General features: G+C 41.9%; 2 protein-coding genes and 1 non-coding gene across 3 annotated transcripts; 2 read left to right on the top strand and 1 right to left on the bottom strand.

Annotated features, from left to right (window-relative positions):
• The first annotated feature begins 2,395 nt into the window (after positions 1-2,395).
• trnal-uaa (transfer RNA leucine (anticodon UAA)) lies at positions 2,396-2,478 on the top strand. The gene has a single exon. It is a non-coding gene; the product is annotated as a tRNA-Leu (tRNA).
• Positions 2,479-8,172: 5,694 nt separating this feature from the next.
• Positions 8,173-17,029, top strand: klhl21 (kelch-like family member 21). The gene is made up of 5 exons (XM_030769557.1): positions 8,173-8,305; positions 12,668-13,759; positions 14,646-15,051; positions 15,182-15,254; positions 15,435-17,029. The coding sequence occupies exons 2-5, from the start codon at positions 12,730-12,732 to the stop codon at positions 15,780-15,782; spliced, it is 1,857 nt and encodes a 618-aa protein (XP_030625417.1). The 5' UTR covers positions 8,173-8,305; positions 12,668-12,729; the 3' UTR covers positions 15,783-17,029.
• A 602-nt stretch (positions 17,030-17,631) lies between these two features.
• On the bottom strand, positions 17,632-22,454 carry zbtb48 (zinc finger and BTB domain containing 48). The gene is made up of 10 exons (XM_030767673.1): positions 21,657-22,454; positions 20,909-21,174; positions 20,603-20,714; positions 20,090-20,182; positions 19,838-19,924; positions 19,600-19,754; positions 19,171-19,307; positions 18,636-18,800; positions 18,341-18,429; positions 17,632-18,078 (listed from the first exon to the last, which is right to left on the bottom strand). The coding sequence occupies exons 1-10, from the start codon at positions 22,452-22,454 to the stop codon at positions 17,632-17,634; spliced, it is 2,349 nt and encodes a 782-aa protein (XP_030623533.1).
• Positions 22,455-24,263: the final 1,809 nt, after the last annotated feature.

The raw sequence follows: 24,263 nt of genomic DNA, 5'->3' as shown, positions 1-24,263 counted from the left end.
TGCAACAGGATATGGTAATGGTTAGACAATAAACCAATCCTCTTGAGGAAGCTTATCTCGCTTAAAAACTTTGAATCTCTAGTTTACTCAGAAATGACAGGTTTCTCCACTTGTGTATAATTGCTTGTATTTAATTAGTGTGTAAACTGGTTGCTACGTATGCATCAATCCTATATTCATTTCTTTCATTTCTATTCAAATTTTAATGTGTGAGCCTTGGCAGCTGTAATATGCATGCGTGTGTGTGTGTGTGTGTGTGTGTGTGCGTGTGTGTGCAGTTTGACATTCAAATTTGAAGGTGAAGGACAGTTGTGATATCTGTCTTCCGCTGGATATGTTAGGCTTCATGAAAGTCTCTGGGCTGGCTTTTTACCAGCAAATACACCCTTTGTGTAGATGGGATGGTGGCTAGCAACATGTCCCCAAGCCGTGTATATCCAGATGGAGCAGAGAAACAGAGACACCAGTGCCAACGGAAGAGGTCATCTGTCCCCAGCTCTCAAGACCACAGTGGAGGGCTGAACACAGAGCTCTCTCTCTCTCTCTCTCTCTCATTTCACATTCAAATCAACCATGACAAACCTCCGGCCCAAACAGTGGTGGTATTGCTGTAGAAAATAGAAAGGCTTTTTGGTGAAATGTGAAAATCACCATTTACTCTTCGGGCCATTTTCCATTACAAGATGCTTGGAGACTAACATAATATAATATTTTACTAATTACTTGTATCAGGCAAGCAAATGCAACACAGCAATTATATCTTTGTTTTGCTATTTATTTTTAACCAAAAGTATTAAATAGCACTGTAATTAATGAGCTCATAATTGCCTAAACAACAGTGTTTAATGACTTATACTAATAATTATTCTGTCATTTTGTTCAATATTCCATGGTGAGTAGACAGATGAATGTACATTACAATATTAAGTGCTTTTGAGGCAAGCTAAGCTGTTCCCCAACACTGCCAAAACACATTTAAAATGATCGTTATCCACATGTTATTGCCAGAATGAATAATGTCCGTCTGTGTATATCTTAATTTTGTCATTATGAGCCTCCTCCAATCTGCACTGGTTGCTAGCCTTAACCACTCAGGTCACACGTTTCCAGCGCAACAGACGAGAGACGGAAAAAAAGTCTGCCTTTCTCTCTGGTCTGAGTCAATGCTCACCAGTCTGTCTGGTTCATTCTGTCAAAGGGCTTGTGTAAATACTCTAAAGCAGATGTCATAAAAATGGATTTCATGATCTGCATCCAAGTGTAGGGTGCATCGTGGCAGAATGGTGAGTATTAACAGTTCACTGAATACCACCAGTTTTTATCACAGCAATAAGGTATATCCATATACAAAGAGACAGAATGAAAGGTCAAAGACAGACAAACACTAAAATTTCATGAGTAAAACACGTGTGTTTAAACAAAAATGAGTAAAACATTTAAGTAAAGTTAATCTTCTCAAACAGAACATTGTGACTTAAGAAAACTACATTCCTAAGGAGCTGTGTTGAACTTTTACTAAATGTGCATGTTTTGCACAACAAATCTGTAATAATCATCATTATAAAATGGTTCTCCTCATTTTGTGTATTTGCTTCATCAGCCTGCGATTTTACTGGAAACCGTGCCTCTCACAGTCAGACAAAGTACTCCATCCAGTTGCCCCTGTGAAGAGCCTCTTGAGTTGCGGCTCTAAACTTCTAAAGCCTCACCTGAAATGGGTATAAGCGTCTCCTTGGAGATGCACAATTTCAAGCTGTAATTTATTCTCCTGCATCACTCAGTCTATGGCCTCATGTCATACAGTCAGACGTGCACAGACTGAAAAACGCCGCTTAGACATGAAAGGACAGTTAGCTGGATGTGTACCTTCAAAGGAAGGACTGTGGGTTCACCATGTACAAGGTGACAACTGAAAATACTCAGTAATGCACTAATAGGCCTATGGCCACTGAGGTATGAGCAATTCTGTGTCATGTGTGTTACAGTTACAGTTATATTGTGGTGTGTGTATGTTGTACTAATGGCAATGTTGTGGTGTGTGTGTTGTATTAATGGTGATGTTGTGGTGTGTGTTTGTTGTATTCAATAGACGATTTGTAGGGGGATGAGGGGGGATGCCATCCACCTTGTTAGCAAAATGACCAAAATGTATCCCCCTTGTTAACCTGCCATCCCCCTATATACTCTATGGAGTAGCGTCAGTGAACATTGGGTCATCCCCTTTGTTAAAAAATAACAAATCGCCTGGTTCTATTAATGGTAATGTGGTAATCTCTGTGTGTTGTATTAATGGTAATGTTGTTATCTGGTAATGTAGTGTGTTTGTGTGTGTTGTATGTGTATTGTATTAATGGTAAGGTTTTAATGTGTGTGTGTTGAACTACCTGTCATGTGAACCAGGATGGCCGAGTGGTTAAGGCGTTGGACTTAAGATCCAATGGATGTATGTCTGCGTGGGTTCGAACCCCACTCCTGGTAAAGTAAAATCTTTTAGGGGCAGCTGTGGTCTAGAGGTTTGTGAACTGGACCGAAGGGTTGCCGGTTCAATTCCCAGGACCGACATCCACAGCTGGGTGCCCTGAGGCAAGGCACTTAACCCCAATGCCCCCCGGGCACAAGGAATGCTGCCCACTGTTCCTGTGTCTGGTGTGTGTGTTCACTACTGTTGTGTTGGATGGGTTAAATGCAGAGGATAAGCTCACTGTTCACAGAGACTTGCATTTTACATTCTTTACCTTTACATGTTGTGGTGTGTACGTGTTATATTAATGGTAATATGGTGTGTGTGTGTGTGTTTTATGAATGTTGATGTGTGTGTGTGTTGTATTAATAGTAATGTCGTAGTGTGTGTGTGTGTGTTGTATTAATGGTTATGATGTGGTATGTGTGTGGGTGTGTTGTATTAATGGTTATCCTGTAATCTGTGTGTCTTGTATTAATGGTAATGCTGTGGTGTGTGTGTATGTGTGTGTGTGTGTGTGTGCGCGTGTGCTGTTGTAGCAGCAGTGTCATATTTTCTCGTGTGATTGTATTTTTACATAGGCCACTTTATTTTACTGTTTCTCTGTATCATTCTCGTGGTTGTATGTAAGATAAGTATTATCTGACATTAGATTTGATATTGGGGGAACTTCTTTTTAGACTGCCAATTCTAAATATTCCAAAATAAAGGATATTCTTTGTTCTCATTTCCTGTGGAGCATATTCCATACAGAGTTTTTAAAAAGGTTAATAAATTGATTAATTACGTGTTTATGACATGTAAACGAAAGAGTAAGGCAGCATTTTGACTCTCTCCTTTCAGACACATGACCACTGACCGTCACATGTTTGTGTGTGGGATAAAAACCCTGTCGAATCTGAGTGCAACTGTTTTCAATTATGTTTGCTCACATTAAGCCTGAGCATCACTATGTTCCATAACTCCAGCGTGAGACACTATGACTGATTCAAAATGCTAACAGTGTGCATCTTGCATAACAAATCCTTCTCTCTCTCTCTCTCTCTCTCTCTCTCTCTCTCTCTGTCTCTCTCTCTCCCTCTCTCTCATGAGGTGAGGTGTATTGATATTCCCATCCACACTTTGCTTTAACAATTGTATCAATAATTCACACTCTGACTGTGTAGAACTTTTTTCCCTCCGTCTGTAATTCATGGTGGAATGTCAGACAAATGGATGCTTCCTTATGTCTGAGTTAAAATCCAACTCAACACTGCGTCAGGTTCTGGCCGGTAAATATTTATTTGGATCTATATTGTTTTGTAATAAAAATGACTGATGCCTAAGGATGTACTTCTGACACCTTCATTTTTCTTGAGCTTCACAACCACAGGCTGATGCTTATCCTTAAAAGTATGTAGAGCTACATTAAGATGAACTTAACCATACTGAGCAGTGAAGCAGAAGTATACTGTGGACACTTGATTGACTCTAAGGATTCAGCAACTCAAGCATCATACGTGGAGAGGAATATGCTCTCATATCTCAAACTCATGTACCTTTCCTGAGGTATGGTCATTTCACATATGCACTGTAGCTGGCTGATGTGCAAAGACAAACATTTGCATCAGTAGTGTAAAGCCTCACATACTAAAGTGAACTATATGTTAATCAAACAGTCCATTTTCTCCTCAAGATTAAATGACTGAGGTATAGAGTAACATGCTGTAACTCTCTCTCTCTCTCTCTCTCTCTCTCTCTCACACACACACACAGACACACACACACTCAAGAAAACCGAAGGGTAAGAGATACTTCCATCTTGTGGTGAACATATGGAACAGCACCTAAACAATGAGCAGTGCTGTTAAATGAAGCTGGATTTCAAGAACTCTCTCTCTCTCTCTCTCTCTCTCTCTGCCCCCCCCCCTCTCTTTGTCTCTTTATAAGCATTCCCTCTAAAAGAAAGAAAAATAGAATTCGCCATGATATACCTGAACTGTAGAAATGGATCCATCTTGACTAGATGCTTCGGTGTAAGGTTGATTACACAATGAAATGCATTATTGTGAGGTGCTTAGCGACCCAATAAAGCTAGGTGTCATAAGTCATATGTCATATGTCAATGTCAGAGCCCAAATAAAAATGAAGAATGGAGCAGAGCCTCCATGTATCATTACGAGTCTTCAAAAGCACTCAGTGTCAGCCGCAGTCGATAAGGAAGCAACAGAATGAAGGTATATTGAGCAAAAAGGAGCATATCAGCACTTCCCCTGCCAGTATAGCAGACGAAATCCCACACACAAGCCAAAGCACTTCTCAGCAGTCTCCTGGGTTACTTTTAACAAGATTTTAATGACCAATTTAAGCACTTTTTGACTCCTGTTTTCAGCATGTATAATTGGGGAGAATGGATAGACGGTTTTCGGTTCATTCACAGGTTCCGTCAACCATTTTCCCTCAGCCAATCTGTGAATCAGGCTAATAAGCACTGACAATGACTCCTAAGCCCTTTCATGACTCGTGTGTCACACGCACAGAACAGCATTAACCCTCCTGTCAAACTTCATCTCCACTCATAAGTTATACGCCGTCCAGTGCACCAACTTGACCCAGAGAAGCAGTATGCTGTCATTCTCGGTTTAACATGACCAAAAAAACCTATAATGCTGGGGGCGAAATATACATCTCATGGGAGATGGAATCTTCAAAGCATTACGTACTTGCACAGAGAATCAAGGAGATAGGCAGACGATCCTTGTCTGTTTAGAACATCTTTATTATTATGGTGCAGTCAGTAGCAAAAAAAGAACACAGTCGCCAACATATATGAATTATTTGACCTTATTTTTCCTAACAGGACCAAAGAAAAAAAATATATATATATATATATGTATATATAAAAACTTTTTTAAAGAGAAATGATAAATAATGATTGAAAGAGAAATGGCACCTCGCTGTGTGAAAGTCTGTGATTTGTGATCCTCTGTCATATTGAATGATCACAATGAGTTACCCCCCCCCCCCCCCCCCCCCCCAACAAAATCTCTGCTTTCCCTGTTAATCTGATGTTTCGATGCTCCACTAGACTGTTTATTTCTCAGCGCTGTGGTGCTGAACAAATCTCAATACAAATCAGAATTTGGAAAACCAGCGTGGTCTCGGCTTTGACTAAAAATAGACATCGGAGATGCAAGCTGAGCGAAATAAACCCCGCCTACGTGCTTGGAGAAATTATGCAAATCAAGATATGGTTGTTTTTGCACTTAAGCAGGGATTTTCACAAAACAAACATTTATTCTGTTGGCCTGAGGAGAGACAGCCAATTGGAATCTGACCAGGTTTGGGTACAGGCATTAATTAGTTGGTGTGGGATTGGAATTCCCACCCCAGGGCACAGAGGATGTGGTGTAATTGGTCAAAATTTTCAGCAGAACCACTTCCTTCATAATGGGTCATTATACACTTGCGAGCAGAATGTTGTTTTGGCTTTAACATGTGTCACAAGATAGACCATTTCAGCAAAACCAGATCCACAGCTAAACCATTTACTTATGGCCCCAGGCTCCACTTTTCTTTCTTCGTTTCACATGGTTGTCTATTTGAACAAATTTAGTCGTATGCTCAACTGAATTCTTATTCCCTTTTGACAGATTCTCACAACATTTTTATAGTCTACATTTTATGGGCTATTTGAGATATCTGAGACAGACCAGGCTTAGTGGTGGCTTGCAGTGGAAAGGTTTGCATTTTTCACCATCGTCCTCCTGCTTTAAATCAGTTTTATAGAACACAATTTGACGCATTCTACTAGCACTGACAGCCAGGTTTAAAGGTGCTAGCGTTAGTATTATATTAGACAGAGATTTGAATAAACCTCTCTTGCCAAAATGATCAAGTGAGTTATGTCACTACCTGTCAGTTTCAGAACTTGACCTTAAAAATTCAAGATTTTTTTCCCCTACTGCCCTGTTTATTGCATTTCATGTCAACTGCTAAATCAATTGTTAGACAACATTCGGACATGCACAACTGACTACATACATTTACAATTAATTGCGGATGTTACAAGAAATCTGAAAGATTTTCGGTACTGTCGCCATTATACACTGGTACGCATAAAGTAAAGCAAATAATTCATATTTTAGTGACAAACGAAAGCATTGCACAACAGCGGTCAGTTTATTCGGTATGACCATGCAGAACCATGTCACGCCACATTTTGACTCCAGAAGAGAGTGTTCTTTGGGGCATAAATTTGTCAACATGACATATAGCATGGGGATGTTAGTCCATGCTGACACAATGTCCCTTCATGCTGTGAACAGCCTGTTCTATCACATCTCAAAGTTGCTCCACTGGGTTGAGGACTGAGGACTACACAGGCCCCTCAAATAAAGAGAACTCCTTGTTATGTTTCTGGAACCATTTTGAGACAGCACAGGCTTTTAAGATGTGAAGCATTCTCCTGGTATAAGTATCTATCTGATGAAGAATAAACCACAACATGAGCTTGAATTCATTACAGCAGGCAATGTATATTTTTCAACTTCTCAAATGTTGAGAGTTGACACTGGGGCATTGTTTGCTTGTCTGTGACCTGCATGTTAGAGTGCACCATTCCTGCCATTCTCCTTTGACCTCTATCATCAAAGAGCTGTTTTCCCCACAGGATCGTCAGTGACTGGAGCTTTATGCCAATGTGTGTTGAAGAGGGTGGCCATTTCAGAGAAACTGGGTCCAGTGCCTCTGTTACTGGTGCTGTGCTTAAAGTCACATGGGTCACTTGTTTTGTCCATTCTAATATTCATTTGAACAATAACTGGACCCCTCATCGTCTGTCTGTCTGCTTTATATAGCAAGATAACTCTCTGTTTGGAATGATCCATGTTCACGAATGGGACAGTTTGGCCAATGCATTTCTATGTAAAAGAATGTGTTTTACCATTGTCAGTTGCATGTGCTCCCACTGTTTACAAATAAAACGGTGATTCTCACAATCGTAAGACTCTGCTATCACAACCAAGAAAACACAAAAATCAAATCCCACAGCACTAATTTCTAATATGAATGTGACATGCCTAAAAAAGAAAAGAAAAAAATCGTTGAGCCTGTCCCTAAATCTCACACTGTGGTTCAGGTGCGACTGAATGAGATAGAGGTATAGTACAAGGAACATAAAGAATAAGTTTTTTTTTTTACTATTGTATGTTGGGCCATGGTGGATTTCTCTAATTATTTGCGTGTTACCACTGACATGTAGTTTTTTAACTGTCATATCATCAGAAACCGCGAGAGGGCGATACAATTTAAGCATATGACACAATTTCGGGAAACAATCGCAATAGCCGGTTACAAAACTGTGAAATTTGTTTCATTCATACAGGCTCCCCAAAACTAAGAATCACTGCCCCTCTGAGACAAAATCTGAAAATATATTATGTTCCTCGGTAGTCTTTAATATTATTAAGTTATTCGTGTTAAAATCGTACAAGATGTGACGAGGAAGGAAACTGTTGAGGTCGCGGGGGTGGCAATAAATCCAGGTTAGTAGTTTATACAGTTTAGTAACATTCAGTCACACATGCACGTGTATCACAGAGCAGGACAGCTGATGTTTGCAACGCATTTGTTATTGCGACACTGTAACTTGTTAACACGTCACATTGTAGTCAGTGTTGTGTCCAATAAGGAGTGTGGTGGGGTGTCCAGGAGCCTGATCCAGAGCGGAATCATGGCGTTGAGATGAGGAGAGGGAAAACATATATCGCAGTTTCATTGTCGTTACAATTGCTGTTTAAACTTGGTTAGCTCTTTAAACGTCTGAAACAGAGAGGAGTTCAGATACGCCGGTACATTAATTTGGTAAGTTAAGAGAAAGCGTTCAACATTTTCCTAAAAAAATTCTCTTCCGATTGTTGTTTTATTCCGTCACGGCTAACCAGACAGTATGCTGTATTGTGTCGCGGATCAACTGCATGTTGTTTTTGAACTACCCCGCACGTGTCTTAGCTCTGTTTTAAACGTTTTGATTGGTTTTGATTGGTCCGTAACCCATGTATCTGTGTACACTTAAGATTATTCGTTGAGCTTTATCGTTGTGGTCGCCGCACAAAAACAGGAGAAAACAAGGTTTTCGTACATATAGATGAGAATGATCTTTTGGGCTTATTACGAATATACGACACTTGTTAGTCATTTCATTGGCATAGGATTGATTTTCTTGAACCGACTCACTTGTATTCACGTGTCATTACATTTTCATGTCAGACGTAGACTTTGTCCGTCAAGCCAGTATTGGCCACAGCCTCCTGCTATGCAAACTGTGTGATAAACTGAAACAGCTGAAAGGAAGAAAAGTGTCATTTGCTCTCTGAACGACAAGTCCACTTGTAATTAATTGAATACCCATTCAGCTCAAAAGGAGGCAGTCAGTTCTGATGAGCATTTGGGGAACACATTTGTGTCTAGGTGTGAGCCTTTGATTTTCTGTCCAGTATGTGCCGTTGTGTAAGACTGTGTATACACTATTTAACATGAACAGTAGGTCTGTCTAAAAATGTCTGTCTCGCTAGGCTAAGTGGGACTTAACATGAGCACTGTAGGCCATGACCCTGTTTCCCACACTCAAGTTCAGACATTATCTACACTTATCTGGCTAGTGAGAGCTGAGGCATGGCTCTTCACGAGGAATGTGATGGACAGAGGGGGCCACAGAGCTGCCTTTTTATGGCCAAGCTGAGCCAGGCTTTGAAGAGCCAAAGCGGTCTGAGTTTGCCTCACTCCAACGGGTATAAGTCTGGGGGTATGCAGGGCAGAAGCAGCTGTGTTGTGATGGACATCTTTAAGCCAGGTGCAACATTGGCCTCTTGGCCATTGGTATATTTGAGTTTGACTCTGTGTGTGTGTGCGCGCGCACGTTTGCAAAAAAAGGCTATCAGTAAAGTCTTAGCCAACTGTTTCCTTATTGTATATACTTTAGATTCATAGAAGCACCATTGTTCAGAGGTGCTTGGTGTTGTGGTGTGGTGAATGGTATGCTTGAGAGTTCCAGGGCCTCACTGCACGTCCCACAGTCATTGCTTCGTTCATTCAGTAACATAAGCTGTGATAAAACACAGCAGCAGTATGCTTTTCAGTAGTTTAGGGACTGTCCACAGAGGATCGTCCGGGACAACCAGGGCATATGTGATGTAATCTGCAGTAATCTCCTCAGCGCCTAACACATCGCTGAGTGATGTTTAAATTCCAATAACCCACAGATGAGTTAGACTAAGCTATTACCATTATTACAGTAAGACTCACAGTTCTTATTACAGCTTATCAGAGTGTACTTGGTTTGAGTTTACTCTAAATATCAAGCAGAAGTAGGCTATATTTCCAAGTTTATTATTGAATTATTCTTGGTTTCCTTCTATTTCTTTATAGTTGTATAGTAATGCCTTCACTATTCCTAACATAAACCAGGTCTAGAAGGGCAATAACATGTTTGATGTTTGCATGTTTGTGACATACTTCTGTTAACCTACATGGTCATTGCTAATCTCTGTTCACTGTTAAACTATTGATAAGTAATATCCTTAACTGTGGTAATTAATCATGATATCTTAACTCCAAGTGGCATTCATATTACCCTCTATTGAATATTTTTTCTTAAAAACATATTGTCATTTACTCCACAGTCCTGCATATTACTCTCATCACCCTTTTCAGGTTTAGTTTAAATGGTATTTGACTGTAAACAGGTCAAAAACAGAGTAGGTGAGAAACCCATATTAAGAATAATGACACTTGCTGTTACCAAATCACATGTGTCATAACAGGCTTGTCCTTCTGGAGAAGCATACACTCTAACTATAGCATGTGACTAAGGCTAGAGAGGGAAGCTTGGTGACTGGATGGTTAGTCAGTAGCTTACATTCCTGTCGACAGAGCTCCTGAGTGGAATGTCTTCTCTGGGCTGGGCTGGTGCTGGTCACATGGTTCAGATATCACTGCTCCCTCTGTGAACCTCGTCTGTCCTACACGTACCGGCATTCTCTCTCTCTCTCTCTCTCTCTCTCTCTCTCTCTCTCTCTCTCTTTCTCAGTGTCATTTTCTCTTTGCTATTCTAGGTCACAGAGTGGTAAACAGGCAACCAGTAATCATTTCAGTTGGCTAATACCTCACAGATGTCAAAGTGTTGCTGCATGCTAAATGACCTCCCTTGAAAGAGAACTCCCATTGTCTCAAACATTGGGATTTTTTCTTTGAAACAATGGCTTGCAATAGGATCTTAGAGAGTCATTAAGAGAAGTTTTGTCCACAAGTGGAGGTGAGATGCTTAATAAAATTTAGTTTATAGATCACTACATAAAGACCACTATTGCTGCTGACCTTTTTCTAAAGGAATGAAGTTACTGGAATCCCATCCATTTTACATGTTTGATATATTTCCAGCTCCAGTAAAAGCACAAAGTGAATCATCAGGCCCTTGTTGTAAAATATGATGTGCAAGTTAAGGAAAGGATCTGACATGAGAAATGGCTTTGAGTCGCTGAAGGAGATGGATGGACTAACATTGCGTGAGATGTTGGGTCAGTTTTCACTAATCCAGAAGACTTCCTCCATAGCACTCTCAGCTCCTTCTAAAATTACTGCCAGGTCTACAGTGTAAAACATTCAAATGTCCATCTTTATTTGAATAAAAAATAAAGACAAGGAAATGCTATTGTTCTTCATATACCACTTCTGCATAATGGAGGAGTGTGCTTGGCTTTGGTACAGAAAGGAGTAATGCAGTAAAAACAGGTTTTCTGCTCCCTGCAGCGGCCTGACCTTTCAGGGCCCTCACACGTCCTTGCCGATGATCCTGCGTTTGCAGAGCCGAGCTGCCTTTCACATAGTTGGAAGCCGTTGAGGAATGTTTGTGAGGCTCTCTGGTATCTTGTTGTTTTCCAGCATACAGGGCTGATGGATGTTTGACAGCCTGTTTTGATACTTGATTTTCAGAGAAGAGTGATCAATGCCTTCCAAAAACATTTCAGGAGGCCTGCCTGCGTATTTTAATGGTTAGAAGTTCCTGTCCTTAAGTTCTTGGCTTGTTACAAATATACAAAACAAGGTATATGTGTGGTCTCATAACTGCCCCACTTATTTATTTACTAAACATATAAGCACTAAAATGAGAGCAGACAGAAAACGTGGAAGAGTTTTTTTCCACCTTGCTCCATTTTGCTGTGTCTAATGTATTCATTTTTCCATAATATATTATTCATACCTTTGACATGAGTTGATAAATGAATTCATGTAACAATCAGTGGTAATGTGGAGGGGAAAAAAGATCAAAGAGTATCAGAACCACTAATGAGAAAGTTCATTACAAGATACATGCCAGTGGAGGAAATTCATTTTACATTCATGATCTCTTCAACCCCTGCTGCATTTTAATGTGATCCTCTAAGCTTCAGAGGAGAGTGAGTGTTTTACCTAGCCCTGGGTAACCGGGCTGAAAGTCTTGCTAAGTTCAACCTGGCTGTGGCAGCTTTTCTGCAGCTTTTTGCTAACAAGTAGATAGTATGAGAGGAGCCACAGTGTTTGAGTCTGGCTTGTTGCGTGTTTGAGGAGTCATTCCTGAGGGCTGAAAGGTGGTAGGACAGAGGGGGAGTTTTTGTACTCCCCTGTAAGTGAATGAGGAGAGTGTTAGATGCACTCCTCCCACCCTATGGAAATGGACACTGCTGTTGTATTTATAGAACGGGAGCACAGTCAGAAGCTTTTTCATAAGAGAGCAAGGGACGCTCCATTTCGTCAGAGCTGTGTGATATTACAGTCTAGAAACGTCTCTCTTGTTGCATGATCTGACTTTGTGATCTTAGACGCCTTGGAGAGGCATAACAGGTAGGCTGAAAATGTCATCCTGTTGTGGGGACGATGCCTTTCATATTTATATTCATATTTGAAAAATGTTCTTCTGTGTTAGACGAAATAGCGAAGTTTTTTAATGTAAATGTTTTCAAACATTTTGTTGAAAATTGTGTTAAACCATGTAAACTATTTTCTGTCTTTTTTAAAAGACTAGTGTTTTACTGAATGTCTCTCATTTGTCTTATTTTTTTCTGAGACAATTAACAGAGACTCATAAGAACCTTGATTGCAAACCAAACATTTTCTTTCCATTTTTAAATATAATATGTAAAGACCACGTGAAATTTAATAGACTGTAATGTTTTTTTCCTCTGTCTACAGATGAACCCAGTGCACTGAGAGGAAACACAACCACAGTCAGAGCTATTGAACCAAAGGGTCTCATGATGGAGAAGCCAGTTATGCAGACGCAGTCTTCCACACTGCCCTTCTTTGACACAGCCCATGCTTTCAATCTGCTACGGGGAATTCATGAGCTGCGCGCGGAACGCAAGTTTTTCGATGTCACCCTGTGTGCTGAGGGAAAGGAGTTTCACTGCCACCGCACTGTGTTAGCAGCTGCTAGCACTTATTTCCGTGCCATGTTCGCTGGGACTCTTCGCGAGAGCGTCATGGACCGAGTGGTGCTCCACGAAGTGTCTGCAGAGCTCCTCGGACTTCTGGTGGACTTTTGTTACACAGGCCGTGTTACAGTTACCCAGGACAACGTGGACCTTCTGCTTAAGACGGCTGATCTCTTCCAGTTCCCCTCGGTCAAAGAGGCCTGCTGCGCTTTCCTGGAGCAGCGGTTGGATGTCTCCAACTGCTTGGAGATCCAGGACTTTGCTGAAGCCTATGCCTGTCGCGAACTGGCTACCAGCGCCCGCCGCTTTGTGCTCAAGAACATCGTGGAGCTGGCCAAGGGCATGGACTTTGAGCGGCTGCCATGGAAACGCCTGCTGGAGTTTGTGTCAGACGACGGCCTGTGTGTGGACAAGGAGGAGACGGCCTACCAGATCGCTGTCCGCTGGGTCAAAGCCGACCTGCAGCACCGGCTGCACTACTGGCCCGAACTGCTGCAGCAGGTCCGACTGCCCTTTGTTCGGCGTTTCTACCTGCTCGCTCACGTAGAGAGCGACCCGCTGGTGTACCTTTCTCCAGCCTGTCTGCGGTTGGTCAGTGAGGCACGCAGCTTCCAGTCATGTGAGTACGACCGCCATGACCGCCCCTGCCACCGTATGCGTCCACGCCCCTCCACTGGCCTGGCTGAGATCCTGGTGGTGGTGGGCGGCTGTGACCAGGATTGTGATGAACTAGTTACCGTAGATTGCTACAACCCACAGACCGGACAGTGGAGGTATCTGGCTGAGTTCCCAGACCATCTCGGAGGCGGCTACAGTATAGCTGCACTTGGCAATGACATATATGTCACAGGTAAGTTATTTGAGAGGAGCTCTTCTCTGCGAGGTGCAGCTCTTTACTCAGGATGTTTGACTGGGGGGAGCTTAAGTTCTGAGGCTTCAGTGTCTACTTAGGCTGGCTGTGTACTTTGGCTGCTCTGAGGTTCCTGTGCTTTCCAGGCTCACAGACTCATCAGAAGTATAAATAAACCACTGCCTTTTCGGTTATATGTGAGAGAAGTAAAGTGCACAGTGTTCTGCCAGAACTGCAACGGTCAAAGTGTTATTCAGAGACCAGTCTCATTAATGGTCTTCGGGAATGGACAGTGTTCCCATCGAGAGAACATCCAAAGCCTTCGCGTGCTTCCATGAAATATCTGAACAGGGTTAGATGTATGGTCCACAAATCAGTAGTGAAATATCATTGCCACTGTAGCAGTGGTGCAGAATGTAGGCATATGACTGGGTGAGAGTTTATGAAAGCTGTCTCAGTGCTGAAAGAATGATGAAGTGGCTGACTTCATCATTCGGTTTTGTTTGCCCACGTCTCCGTAATCCTGGCCAGCTTAAAATATTATAGGCACATGACTTGAGCACAGTAGATTCATGATGTAAGCCAAATACTAAATTTTTAAATACTATGCTGGTAAGACATAGAGTGAGAGATTCTAGTAATCAGAATGTTCTGATATTTATCTTAAATTTGAAAAATGTTGAAACCCAATCAAGATCTGACCAAAGGTATTTTGATGACTGGCGAATTGCAAGCAGCTCCATTTCATTTCATTCCCATGATGTACAGTAGCTCTGTGTCAGCTATTTGCTAAACAGATTCAAAGTAACTGACATGTTTTAGTCTGTTATGGCCAATGATAGACAATGGCCTGCTTCCTCTCTGACCTGTTGCCTTGTACTGACAGGTGGTTCAGATGGCTCTCGGCTCTATGATGGCGTATGGCGTTATAATTCAAGTGTGAACGAGTGGACGGAGGTGTCTCCTATGCTCAAGGCTCGAGAGTACCACAGCTCCTGTGTCCTCAAAGGCCAACTGTACGTGGTGGCGTCGGACAGCACAGAACGTTATGACCACGCTCTGGACTGCTGGGAGGCCTTGCCCCCAATGCTACACCCCATGGACAACTGCTCTACCACTGCCTGTAGAGGTCGTCTCTATGCCATCGGCTCCCTGACTGGAGAAGACACCATGGCCATTCAGAGCTATGATGCTGAAAGCAACCGCTGGTCCTTGCTAAACTGTGGTCAGCTGCCCCCCTGGTCGTTTGCCCCCAAATCAGTCACTCTCAATGGTCTCATCTACTTTGTGAGGTAAGAAGAACATTTGGTTGAAGGAGATCCCGACTCATTTCTTCCAGTCATGTTCAGCTGCTGGTCAGACTATTAACCCTGATCCACTCAGAGGAAGAACTGTTTCTCAATGTAAATGTTTTTTTTTCAGGGACGATTCTGCAGAAGTTGATGTCTATAATCCACAAAAGAATGAATGGGACAAGATTAATCCCATGAACCAGGTATTTGGCACTTACCTTTCATTTGTGGTTTACAACATTATACACAAATATCAGTGATGTGCGTGATACTTAAGAGATGTAATCATTGCTTAATACTTTTGTTATCTGGATAAATTTGTAAGGCACATCTGTAGATCACTTTCAGCTTCAATCCAAACATCTACCCCTTTACCCCTACAGGTCCATGTAGGAGGCAGTGTGGCAGCACTGGGTGGCCGTCTCTATGTGTCTGGTGGCTATGACAACACCTTTGAGCTGTCAGATGTGGTGGAAGCCTATGATCCAAGCACTCGGACCTGGAGCCTGGCAGGCCGCCTTCCCCAGCCAACCTTCTGGCACGGCAGTGTCAGCATATTCAGACAGTTCATGCCGTCAGTACCCAGTGGTTTTGAACCCATAGATCTGCCCGAAAGCAATGCCATTCAGTTACACCGTCACCATCGCAATCAAGCTTTGCACAATCACAACCACAATCTCAACCACAATCAAAACCAAAACCAAAACCGTGATGTTAATCCAGCCCACTGAGAAGGATATGGGGCAAAGAGGTTTTGTAGGGGGCGGGGCCTCAGCCATGGGGTTGAGGGTTGTGTATACTGTGATGTCACCAGACCAGGTGTTCTGCACTTTACTGCTTATCCACCTCAACTGGACACTGATGAAGAGTGGAGATGAAAGGACAATCCTTGCTTCACTGTTGCTTTAATATACAAACGTGAGCTCAGTCATTTTTGTTGCATGCTGGTCTTAAATGCAGGCCGTGTGGATTCATGCCAGCTTTGGGCAGTAAGACAGCGAAAGACAGGATGGGAGTACTAAACCAGTGCTGAGTGCCTGTTGGTTTGGGCAGATCCCAAAGTATCCATCGTTACTGTATGGCAGTACCTCTGAGAAATCCTTAATCCGTCATGGATTTTACAGTGTAATCCAGAGCATCCCAACTTGGATTGCACTTTTCCCTGGTTACAAGTGTCAAAGTGTCAAATATACCCCGTACATTCCAAATGGTGAAAGTTTGGCTTTTGAACTAGGAGAGCCATGCTGCCTTTTCTAATCTCATTAGTGAATTAGTGAAGGAGATACTGCTTAGAGAGGTAAAGTTTTAGAGGAAGAGAGAGGATAATTAAATTAAAATTCACAGCAAACTGACAAATCCACTTGCACAGATTTTCAAAAGATGAGTCCTTCATCCACTGGTCTTAAAGGATGGACAATCTTAGTTTGAAGGTCAAGTTTTGATGTAACCAGACTAGAATGGCCTTTCTCCCAAAGTCAGCTCTAGTATGCATGGAGTTTTCACATGTCTTTGTGAATTAAACTCATAGTAGATATTTTCTTATTTTGATAGAAAATTATGTTTATTTATGTATTTAATCTTTATTTTGGTGAGTGTGTCAAATGGTATTTGAAGAATAGAAACATGTTACTGTCCTCAAACTGCACGAAGCTATTTTTTAAGGAGAAGTTCTAGTGAAATTACTGTTTTACATGTATAGCCATTAGAATGCTGTATTGATAACTGGAATTAGCAATTGATTATATGCTTAACATTGAATGGAATTTTGTGTTTCCTAACTTTAGTAATTATAATAATGAAAAAATACAACATGCTCCAGCGGTACTTGAGACTAGCATTTTTGTTTGTTCATTTTATATTATTTGTTTTTCCCTTTTTCATTTTTTTTCCTTACAGGATATTTCATGTGTTTTGTAGCCAAATCCATTTTTACCATATTGGCCTTATTGTTTGGTTTTTGTGTTGTGGTGTCTATAAAGAGTGAACAACATAATAAAACTGCAGGCAGGATTCTCCCTTTCTCTCATTCATTTCTGCAGAGCCATGCACCAGCCTATTTAGCAGGAAGTAACACAATGTTTCAGTGCTATAACTCACGTATAGTTTGTAAGTTTAAAAAGTAACACTAAGCATCTCCATGGATATCAACCATACACACTGATGGTGCATATAAAAAGACCACCCTTTTTCACCAAATCCCACAAAAAAATCAGACAAAATGTGAACATGGAAGCATCATAAGTACTTTAAAGTTGTCCAAATAAAATTTCATGCATAAATCCTCAGCATAAACAGCTTCATAGCAATCAAGCCCCATCATCTCAGTCAACCATTCTGAGAACTGTTAAACCAGACACAAGGCAAATCATACATTTTTCCAGTTTCTCTCTTCACGCAGTTATTCTCCTCTTATGACGATGGACATCCCCAGACAGGCAATCTGGCCGGTTTTGGCAAGCACAGTCACTGGTATATTCCCTTGTTACGTTCGTATTTAAAACAACCACAGCAGCTCCCTAGTATCTTCACCTGTCTTAGAAATTGTGGAAGATCTTCACGGCTGCTTGCACATTTCTCCTGCTAAGTCTCTCCTCCTGCTTTCTCTTCAGCTCCAGCGTCCTCCAGCTCCACTACCACGCTGGAGTGGTGGATCTGGTAAGGCTCCGTGACAAGCAGCGTTTGCTCCATCACGTCGGCAACTGTCAGCTCTGCTTGTACCTCTCCTCCTCCAGTCCCCTGTGCTACACATGACTCAGCCTGCTCTACACTCACAGTCTTTTGGGTTACTGTAAATGTAGTGTGCTCTTTTGCCGTATTTGCACCATGTGTAGTCACATCCTCCTGCACCATGACTGTGGTTGGCTGAACAACCATGTTGACTACGGTTCCGGAACCCTCTGGGTTCTCAGATGTGGTGGCTGTATCGGGAGCAGCCTCGTCACTCACCACCAGGTTCCGAAGCCTTCTCTGGCGTGGGTTGTAGTTCTCCACACGATTGTGGATCTGGGAGTGTCGCCGCAGGTGGGCCTGAGAGTTGGGTAGATTTTTGAGAAGAGAACACGTGTAAAATTTAAATCTGAAACCTTGGTAAACCGGAAAACTAGGAGCTGTGGCATTTGTGCATACATATCACCTTAGACTTCGCTGAACATTGTCTGAAAACAAGGAGCACATCTGATAAGTGTAACTCAGTGCTTTAACATTCCAAATGGCTTATCTATCTGTAGAAAGTAGCTAATGTTAAAAAAAAAAAATTAAATGTTAAATGTGACCCCCTCACATGACATACCTGTCTGGTGAACTTGTAGCCACATTCAGTGCACTCAAATTTCCTCATCCCTTTGTGGCGTTGCACATGTACACGAAGCTGCTCAATGGCTGTGGAGTGATCACAGTTCTTTTTTATTAAAGAGTGTCAGAAATGAATGATCTCCATTAAATCTCATCTCACTGAGCCAAAGGAAACTGCCGGTTAAGCCAGCAACACTACTGGGAGTTATGTCGTAGCTGCTGTTATAAGCAGACTGACCAGTCGAGCTTGAAGGAAAACAAAAAGATACATAGCTAGCCCTCAGCTCTTTTACCTTTAAAGGTCTTGCTGCATATGGTGCAGAAGTGTGGACGGCCTTCCTGGTGTTTGCTGGCCACGTGGCGCAGGAGTGGGCCCTTCTCAGTGAAACGCTGCTCACAGAACTCACAGGCGTAGGGTCGTTCACCTGTGTGAGTACGGTGGTGCTTGTCCAGACTGGCTGCTCACACACAGGTGTTTAGTACCAGTAAAAGAAAGAAGGAGAGAAAGAGTGAAGGTTTCTGCTGCTTCTAAAAGTACTGTACATGAAGCAACAGTGTGTGTGTGTGTGTGTACATAACCTTTGATGACCTCTCTCAAATAGACGCTGAAGGTACTTACACAGCATTCAGTAAAAAAAATGTAAATATTGGTGGACTCTTCTAGCATCTTATTTGTTGCATGTTGCATATTCCCCAGAGTGTAGAGATATTATAAATGTTTATCACAAGTCTAATTCTAATAATGCAAGTATAGCAATAGGAAAACAGAAATGGAAAGCCCATGTGGTACTGTGTAGACTGTTAAAGAGGATTTAAGGTGACAGCTACCTTGAGAGCGAAAGGTCTTTCCACAGAGGTGACACTGGAAAGGTTTCTCCCCTGTGTGTGTTCTGAGATGCATGTTCAGATTAGCCTTCTGGGTAAAGGCATGGTTGCAGAACTCACAGACAAATGGACGTTCATTTCTGGAAAACATTGAGAAAAAAAAACAGAACAACACTGAATCTCCTGCCTATGGCAACAAATAAAAGAACAAATGCATTCTACCAAATCTGAAGAATCTAAAGAAAAAAAATAAAGATAGCATAATTGATATGCCAAGTATTGAAATCTCACTGGTTTAAATATACATTATGAAAACTTCTGTGCTTTCATTCACTCCATTATTTATTCTGAGAAGTTGCACTATGAACTGTGCCATATCAGGGTGTATCCAGAGAGATGTGTTGCAGTGAGTCAGACCCTGTAAATGCTTGCCTGTGTATGGCTTTGATGTGCATCTGCAGTCCATTGCGGCTGGATGCTCGGTGACCACATTCTTCACAGACAAACAGCTTCTCACCGCGGTGTTTTGAGGCCTCGTGGAGACGCAGCTCCGTGCGAGACAGAAAACACTTGGGACACAATGGACACTATACGGGAAAGACATTGATCTTTTTACACTTAATACTACGCACTTATTGACTAATTTGATCAAGAAAGAGAGAGTGCTCACCGCATGTGGTTTTGGAGCCCCGTGAACTTTGATCAAGTGGATCCTCAGCTCCTTCTTCTGCATGAACTGTTCACTACATGACGTACACTAACACGAGAGCAAGCAAGATTAGAACATGTTCACTACATGACGTACACTAACATGAGAGCAAGCAACATTAGAACACGTTTAGACACTTCTCTCCGTGAGAAAATCAAGCAGAGCAGAGGTTTTTGTTTCTGCTCTTCTCATCTAAGCTCTGGTGTAGAGTACCTTGTTGGGCATCTCTCCTGTGTGTGTGACCATATGTAGACGAAGCTCAAGTCTTTTGCGAAAGGTCATGGAGCACCTGGAGCATGTGAATACCTGTGGTTTAAAAAAAAAAAAGAAGGTCGTCTAACAAAGGAGAACATCAACCAAAAAAAAAAAAAAAACTCTTCAATTTTGTTTAATTATATCTAATTTTTCTCTGCTTTGCCCATTTGACTGCTTTGAGGAAACTTTGAGGAAAGTTTGTTGTTGTCACCTGTCAGTTCTTGGGTGCTGAACTAGGAAGACAGCTCTTTGTATCCATGTTAAAAATCTGATAATGGTCTATTCTTACTTGTATGAAAACACCTTTTGACGTGGTACATCTACAGTATAATTATCAAAGTCAACTGTTGAATTAGTGAACACACTACAGTCCAGTCACCTTCAAAAATAAGTCAGAACACAGCTTACAGACCGGACTGACCTTTCAGTACTGTTACTTTAGAGAACCTGTCTTTTTGTTCTTTAACTCACCACCTCCGCTCTGCTCTGACAGTTCCTGGCCTCATGCTCCTGTAGATTGTCCTTTCTGTAGTAGCACTTCCCACACTTAGTGCATTCAAATGGCTTCTCACCTGTGTGTCGTCTAGGAAACAGACAGAAACAGACGTACGGTGGTTCAGTTCCTGACTTTCCATCCAACATGGTTAATATAAGTGGGCACTTTCTTATTTCAGAGACATGCAGAATAGCTTGTTCATTTAGGCCTGAGATCTTAGTCTGTGAAAATAATGATACACCCATACTTTATTAGCATTCTCTATACTATAGATAACATACCTGTTGTGCACTTTGAGATAGTATTTGCTAAGGAATGTCTTATGGCAAGTGGGGCACTGAACAGTGTCTTTCTTTTTGTCTTTTGATGCCCCGTTCTCTTTGTTGACAGCTTTGCGACTTGGTCTGCGCGGTCCTCGCTGAGAGGTTGCCATGGTGGCAGGCATGCTGTTGGGCACATACTCTTCATCAGTGTCCTCAGTGAAAACCTCAATCTCTCCACCATCCTCATCATTGTCATCATTCCTGTTTTCAACTGCTCCGCCCTCCTGCCATGCACAGTGGACAAGAGGTTAGACGCCAAGTGGACAAGAAGTTAGACGCCAAGTGGCAAGTGTTCAGATTTTAATATTATATCTTATTTACATAATGAACATAAACAGTCTGTAAGAGCTGTCATTAAACACTTACAAAGCACAGATTGAGACCATTTCTTTCTTTGGATTTTTCCCCTTTTTCCCCAGTATAGAATATCTAATTCCCTGTTCTCTGGTAGTTCTCTACCACTGCACAACCCCTGTTCCTATGTAGGACAGTGAGAATACACATCTTCAGATACATGTAAAATCTGCCACCGCTTCATTCCACCGCAACTGTACAGTCAACACCACTGAAACATAGCATGTGTGGAACCTGTTATCAAGTTTTGACAGAAAAACATCTTTATTTATAACCATTTAGCAAGAACATGTAAAGTGAGACCAACTACAGAGACACATAAAACCTGAATTTGCATGACCAGCTTAAATACCTCATTCTCACTCAAAGCTTGACTGCATTCATCTCCTCCCTGGGGTACACTGTTGCACTCTTCTTTGGCTTCTAGCATCGGCGCTCTCCTTCTGGTGGTCCCCATCCTTGACACAACTGGTGAAGGGGTCTCCCCAACCAACCTGCTGGGACCCTTTATCTTCCTCCCTGAACGAGTAGTGGTGGTGATGGAGGTGGTGACGGAGGTGGTGAAAGTCGTGTTGACAGTGGTGAGCTCATCGACCTCATCATGGTCCAAAACAGCAGAAAGTGTTTCAGACATTCCAGAGGCTGCGTCTGTTTTGTTTTTAGTGCCTTGCCGAGTCTTAGGCTTCCTTTTGACAGGCATATCAGCCTTTGAGTCCACAGGCAACACAGTCATAACTGGTTTGCCTTCATCCTGTCCACTTGTTGCCACTTCTGTCTGAAAGGCTTTTTCTCCCGGAAAGTCCTGACAAGGGATCAGATATTCTGGAACAGAAAGGCTACTGGCAGCGTGACGCACCTTCTCCAAATTACTGCTGTCAATCGTGAGTTCTCCAGTGTAGAAGAAATTCAGCAAGAGCTCGAGGCCGTCGTTTGGACATTCTTCTGGGAGGCAAACCTCCATGCAGGGTGTGCTAGATGTTGAACTAGACTCCTGGAAGAGCTGACTGAAGCATGCGAGGACATTGCGATGGGCCAAATACACCTGGCCGTTTGGGATACTCAGCATTGCGTCACAGAAGCGACCCACTCCCCTCTGTTGGTTCAGTAAGGACAGCACTCGCTGAGCATGCGAGCCCCCAGGCACATCCATAGCAACGCCCGGACGACCTGAAGACAAAACAAATTTAAGTTTTATTTACCTGAATTCAGCAGTTAAATTGAAATTGAACTGCATCTCTTGATAGTCCTTATGCCTAAAACTATTCTTGATTACATGAATATTATTTTTGCTATTTCATACTGAGATTTTTGGATACACTTTTGAAATTGTATACCTAAAAGTGTAACGCTTTAATTGACATATTCTCACACCTGTCTTTCTCGGCGACCGCAAAACATAATGGAAAACGACTGACGATGAAGTAAATTAACGGTGTGCATGCACTGACACTTCGCAAGAAACACACACACTAGGCTTATAAAAATCATTTTGTTCGTCCTTATCTAGACGTTAACCACGATATCTGTATTTTCAAGACGCTCCCTAAACTTCTAGTTGCACTAGAGAATCAACAGTGAGCCACTCACCTTTAACGTGGACTAAACAGTTGCTCCGCTTTCCTGTTTGAATACAGTAGCACAAATTAATTACAGCTCTAACATAGGCGAACCTATAACAGAAAGTCAGTATATCATGAAATGCATTTTGAAAGCTAAACAACAGTAGGCCATGTTATGATAGGGACCGGATACGACGTCCAGAAGGCGTCTCAGAGCCCTGGAAAGCCCTCATTGGTAGTTGGCCAATCATTGTATATCTGAGAGTTTCATTCAGGTCCCCTGTTCATATTGAACGAAACATAAAATGTAGCCTTTTACAATATTATCAATACTAAAGTTAGAATTAAACTATTTAAATATTTTTTTAAATAGTTTGCCAATAAATACAAATAATAAATCTGTTATAGCTCAATAAGATCGCTGTTGTCTGGAATAAACGTTTAGAAAAACTCCGGAAAAGTAAGGTAATGTCCATCAAATCGCGTCTTGCCCCAACCGCACAAAATAATTTTTGCAGCCGTGCTATCAGCTAACATGTTTTAGTCCGTAATCGCCAAGCTATGGATATCTTTTCATTGTAATTAGTGCAACGATCCAACAACGGCAATGCAGTCCTGAATGGGAATAGGTGATAAAGATGAACATTGTCCATGCAGTGGAACTACAGCAGTTGATGAAGTAAGCACAACTTGCCTGTGGTGTCCGTCTGGCACACACATGGACCAAGTCGAAATTGCGAGCCAACGGCGCTAGCTAGTGAAGCTACCAATTTCGGTTTTTGAAGAGTGTTAGGTTAAGTCATACATTATTCAGCCTCTTCACCTTCCCAACACGACTGGCAACAGATCCCTTTTAGATTTATTAAGAGAGGTACGTAACGTTAGCACAAAATAAACCACCGAGACTAACTGTTGGCCTTTTCAGCCAGCTAGCAATTCTTTTGTAAAGAAGAAAAATGAAAATCACGGTTGGTTAACGTTCATGCATGCCTTCCTCAAACCAGTTATCAAAAAATCAGAAACGGTCTCTGTGGCCGAAGTCAAAACTTTATCGTTAGCCTTCCATGTCTTGTTTACTATTTCATTCGGAAACTTTCGTCTTGCCATACTTTGTTTGCTAATATGATATTGGCTAACCAAGTTCATGATTTGGGATGCTTTCAGTAAGAGATAATGGCATATTGCTGCAAAGGTGCATTGCCACTCATTAACTTCAATCAGAGTCATGACTTGTTGACTACTTGAGAAATCACTTTCTATACAGGCTACAGCGTAAGACTTAGACTGCTCTGTGTCGTTGGACTCTGACAGGACTAATGTTTTCGTCCCCTACGCTTTTCTTTCAGGTGCAGTTTTTTGTTGTTTTTATGTTGCCCACAAACCCCCTGCTATCCAGTTGA

This window comes from Chanos chanos, chromosome 3 (assembly GCF_902362185.1).
Source record: "Chanos chanos chromosome 3, fChaCha1.1, whole genome shotgun sequence".
Lineage (NCBI taxonomy): Eukaryota > Metazoa > Chordata > Actinopteri > Gonorynchiformes > Chanidae > Chanos > Chanos chanos.
Note: the sequence above shows the minus strand (reverse complement) of the source record. Positions and strands in the feature narration are given on the sequence as shown.